Source organism: Carassius gibelio, chromosome B25, assembly GCF_023724105.1.
Source record: "Carassius gibelio isolate Cgi1373 ecotype wild population from Czech Republic chromosome B25, carGib1.2-hapl.c, whole genome shotgun sequence".
NCBI lineage: Eukaryota > Metazoa > Chordata > Actinopteri > Cypriniformes > Cyprinidae > Carassius > Carassius gibelio.
Genome location: NC_068420.1, coordinates 12,045,617 through 12,050,465, shown reverse-complemented (window position 1 = coordinate 12,050,465; position 4,849 = coordinate 12,045,617). Strand labels below are relative to the sequence as shown.

Here is a 4,849-nt window from a genome sequence, read left to right as displayed (position 1 = left end):
CAGGCAGCGACGTACGTAACGTTACTAGACTCGACACCCCGAGCTACAACCAGCAGCGGGAACAACACTGAAATTCGTCTAAACGGAGTTCAAGTGTGTAACCTGAGCATGAGGTATATTGACCCCTCACCAAATACACTAGCACTCTTCCTTCCTTCCCGCGCAGCGCCTCTCTACTGTTTGTTTGCACTCCTCTGATCCGGAGCGGAAATTCCTTTCCGTTTTTGTGAATGACAAACTTATTAACAATTCATCAACACAGTCTTTTTCATCCGGCCCCGTTTCCACGGCGACGCTTGCTCTGCGCCTCCTGATTGGCTGGCCGAAATAATGTATCCATTGAAACGCCTCGCGCTTGTATCCATTCACGAGCTCGCGGTGACAGAGAGCGCATCTACGACTAGAGCGCAGCGTTGCTTTCTCCGTAATAAATCTTGAAAGTAAATAAAGCTACGACGCGTTTTGCTTTCGCTACACGTCTGCGATCGATATTCGACTGGGTATCTAGATCGATGCGTGTGAAAATCGACGGCGAGAAAAGTGAGGTTATATAACAAGACGACAACGTCAGTGGCTCGCGCACTCACTGGCTAGTGTGAGTCATTGATAAATGCACGCAGTTGCATGAATGGGCTGGAAGTAGAGCGAGTCTGCGCTTGACTCTCAAAGCAAAACCCGAGGATTTTAATCATCTCGACGGTGCAGAAGAGACTTGGACTTGAGAATCTCAATGCCCCAGGCCTGAGACGTCCAAGGCATATTGCAGCACTTCTTTTCCGCAGTTTAAGGTCTCACGGTACCGTACCGTAGTTCACTAATGCTTGATAAGTTCAAACCCGTGCAGTTCGACTCGGTCATGGCCATAAGCAAGACTGTAGAGTGGCTGAAGGAGCAGCTGGAGACGCGCAGGGACTGCTTGCTCGTTATGGACTGCCGAGCGCAAGAGCTCTACGAATCGTCGCACGTCGAAACGGCCATTAACGTGGCCATCCCGAGCCTCATGCTCCGGCGACTCAAGAAGGGCAACCTGCCCATCAAATCTCTGCTTTCCAACGGGGAAGACAGGGAGAGGTTCGCGCGGAGGTGCAAGACGGACACTATCGTGCTGTACGACGAGTACAGCTGCGAGTGGAACGAGAACATCGACGGCGGCTCCGTGTTGGGTTTACTGCTGAGGAGAATGAAGGACGAGGGCTACAAAGCGTTCTATCTTGAGGGTACGTTCACTTCCATTTTGTGTGATTTTACATGCTGTATTTTTGTGGTTCACTGCAACTAAAATGTTACTAGAAATTATTTTTAATTGATTTACAAGTAGCCTAATTGTTAATATTAACACATTTTACATTTGCAGATTGTTTTCAGAGTTCCAAATAAATTGTACGTCACTAGTGATAGTTTATTACAAACTGGTTATGTTATACAAGCAAATATCCAATATTCTATTCACGTTTTGTGTTTTACTGGTTACGGTTGCATTTTGACTTCATTTGAATACCATCTTTATAGTAGAATTAAAAATAGGCCTAGTACTAGTCATAGTAAAAACATGACTAGTAACAATAGGAATTCACACTGGTGTACACTAAATACATAATCTAGTGTATTTCGAACTGGAAATGGAATGTAAATAATCAAGTAGTTACTAGTAAACAAAGAACACAAGTATCTAATTAATGGATATTTGTGTAGCAAAAAATATGCTAGTCATTATTTGTAATTAAAGCATAAAAAAATATGTGGTTAGCTTTAAGGCATGAATTTTAAATGTATTTGTAATTTGAACTTCACAGGTGGCTTCAGCAAATTTCAAGCTGAATTTCCCACAATGTGTGAGACGAACCTCGACGGTTCCTCCAGCAGCAGTTCACCGACCTCCCAGGTCTTGGGTCTCGGAGGGCTCCGGATCAGCTCTGACTCCTCAGACATCGAGTCAGACATCGACCGAGATCCAAGCAGCGCCACCGACTCAGACGGCAGCCCACTTTCCAACCCCCAGCCCTCGTTCCCCGTGGAGATCCTGCCGCATCTGTATCTGGGCTGCGCGAAGGACTCCGCGAACCTGGATATCCTGGAGGAGTTTGGCATCAAGTACATCTTGAACGTGACCCCTAATCTTCCTAACATGTTCGAGAACGCCGGGGAGTTCAAGTACAAGCAGATTCCCATTTCCGATCACTGGAGCCAGAATCTCTCACAGTTTTTCCCAGAAGCCATCAGCTTTATTGGTAAGCAAACACAATTATTGTTGCTTTAATTTGCTTTTCATTCAGTCCCAGTTTTGATTAAACCTACTGGGTCCTTACAGTGTTTTGAATCCAAACGGATGGCACCGTTTTTTATTGTTTGCATAGTAACATATCCCGCGGTTGTGCAATTGTGACACAAAAGCTTATGATGAAACGGGAGACAGATGGGGGAGGCAGTAATTTGAGCTCGACAGGAAGGAAGCAAGCGGCATTGAAAGTAATCTAGGACAGAGCAATGTTTCGCCACACAATGAGGACCATTTACAGGGCACTGTTGACATCCTGTTAGCCTTGACAGGGTGCTGCCATGACTTCTACATTTACACGCCCAAATGGTACCATTGTCGAGTAACCTGGCAAGCGGAAGGATCATTTGATTAACCTTAATAGCCCATTTCCACGTCACATTCCCTTAGAAAATGGGCGAGTTGTTTTCTCTCAGCCTGCAGTCATGCACTAGAAACCCTACTGAATGAGGCCCCTTTTGTCAATACTGGGACCGTAATGAATTCTGACAACCGAGCTTATGTACAATTGCATATTCACAAGTCAGTTAACTAACCGTCTCGTCTTTTTTCCCCCCTCAGATGAGGCCCGCGGACAGAAGTGTGGCGTGCTCGTTCACTGCCTGGCCGGTATCAGCCGTTCGGTCACAGTTACGGTGGCGTACCTCATGCAGAAGCTCAACCTGTCCATGAACGATGCGTATGACATAGTCAAGATGAAGAAGTCCAACATCTCGCCCAATTTTAACTTCATGGGCCAACTTTTGGACTTTGAGCGCACGCTGGGACTCAAGAGCCCGTGCGACAACCGAGTAGTGGCTCCGACCCAGCCGTTGTACTTCACCACGCCGACCAATCACAACGTTTTCCAGTTAGACCCTCTCGAGTCCACGTGAGGTCCTGCCCTGATGTGAATCGAACGTGAGTTTCTTTATTTCGACACCTGTCGAGGGGTTCCTGACGTTATTGATGTTGGCTTGAGACGACGGCTGACCAGAGTAGCCACTGATGGGGCATGCGGTTGCCCAGAGCTTCTACGCTGCTGTTTAACAGAGAGAGATCATGTGACTCTATATCTCTAAGACTCTTTAAAGTACTTTGTTTTATACATACACATATATATATATCTCCGTATATATACATATTCAAGCATGGAAAGACTGTGGAAATGGAAAGAACGTCCGATATATTGGGGCTGGTGTGCCAAAGAGACTTGACTGGAAACTGAACAACGACAAATACTCCATTTGTTTTGTTTAGCACTTGCACCTTGCCATTTTCAAGGTGCGCTCTTCTTGTCTTCAATGAAGACTTGCCTGTTTTTGGGACGAGACTTCCCTTCGGTAATGATGGTAGAGTGTACTGTACTCCAACTTATTTGCGTGGAGAAATTTTTGAAACATTTATACATGTGTATATTAAGATGTCGGTAAGCCTTGCCGTAGTTAGATTATACCTGTTTTAAAGGAACGGCTGTAGATTTTTCTTCTCCATTTGGTCCACTTTATGTAAACAAACTGAATATCGATCAATATTATCTTTATCGACGAGTTCAATGCCAAAAATTTGAACAGGTTTTTACAATGTGTATATGTATAATATATTTCCACTTTTGCTTTACGGATCAACTCCGCCTTTTCAGCCTTTTAACCACCATCACCAATCAAAGTTGTCATTCTCCTGCCTTAGTTGTGTACATAAGAGTGTTATTGTGCGGTAACCTTTCATAGCAGTTCCCATAAACTTCTACTTTTCATCAGTACTTTTTTTAGCGGACTTGACCGCAAGAGCTTGCACGGTCAGAAGGGTGGTCCGAATTTGTACGTGTACGAGGCATTCCTCGAATGCTGTTCAGCAGTCTTTCAGATGCATGCCCATTTAGGACCCATATGCCTTTATACTACTCATTTTTTTTACATTTTCTGGGGACGATGGAGAGTTGAAGCAAGTAACGCTGATGTTTTTGTGTGCAAGGATTTGAGGTCTGTGTTGACAAAGCTAGGAGAACGTATTGTGTCTCCTGTTCAGGGAAGTTCTGTGACATGCAGTTTTTTGTGAGAAAAGTGATGGTTTTCAGGAGGGTTTTGTTGCCCCTCATAGCAAAGGCCTGGTTGGGGGAGAGGCTGTTGTACAAAACCACTCCCCCCAATGTTACGAATGTAAAGAATTGATAAGTTATTAATAAATTGCTATTTTGTCTATTCAAATCTATCAATGTCTCTCTGTTTTCTTTGCTTCACTTGAAAATAAGAATAATAAGTGGAATTTATTTGTTTTATTCAAAGAAGAATTATGTTTCATTAATCATTTGCAATAATATTTCAACTATATTCAGTTGAAAGAGTTAGAATGAGATTACAAGTTCTTGCAAATAAAGTGTTACTCAGTGTTGTTGAGTGAGCAAAACAACTTTCCATGCGGACAGGCTGGTATTTCCAGGTACGGGCTGGTTAGAGCAAAAAGTCCCCCCCTGCGGCACTTCCTGACAGGAGATCAGGCTTCGGCTCTAAAAGCAAGTCCTGGCAAAACAGGCCGCAACCTGACACCCTCGGCTTTTGCATTCATCAGATAAAGAGATAATCCCTGTGTGGGAGT

At 44.3% G+C, this 4,849-nt stretch overlaps 1 protein-coding gene across 1 annotated transcript; it reads left to right on the top strand.

The window, feature by feature from the left end:
• Positions 1-349: 349 nt before the first annotated feature.
• Positions 350-4,465, top strand: LOC128014281 (dual specificity protein phosphatase 6). The gene is made up of 3 exons (XM_052597724.1): positions 350-1,217; positions 1,794-2,228; positions 2,837-4,465. Exons 1-3 carry the CDS (start codon positions 818-820, stop codon positions 3,148-3,150), a joined length of 1,149 nt encoding a protein of 382 aa, XP_052453684.1. The 5' UTR covers positions 350-817; the 3' UTR covers positions 3,151-4,465.
• Positions 4,466-4,849: the final 384 nt, after the last annotated feature.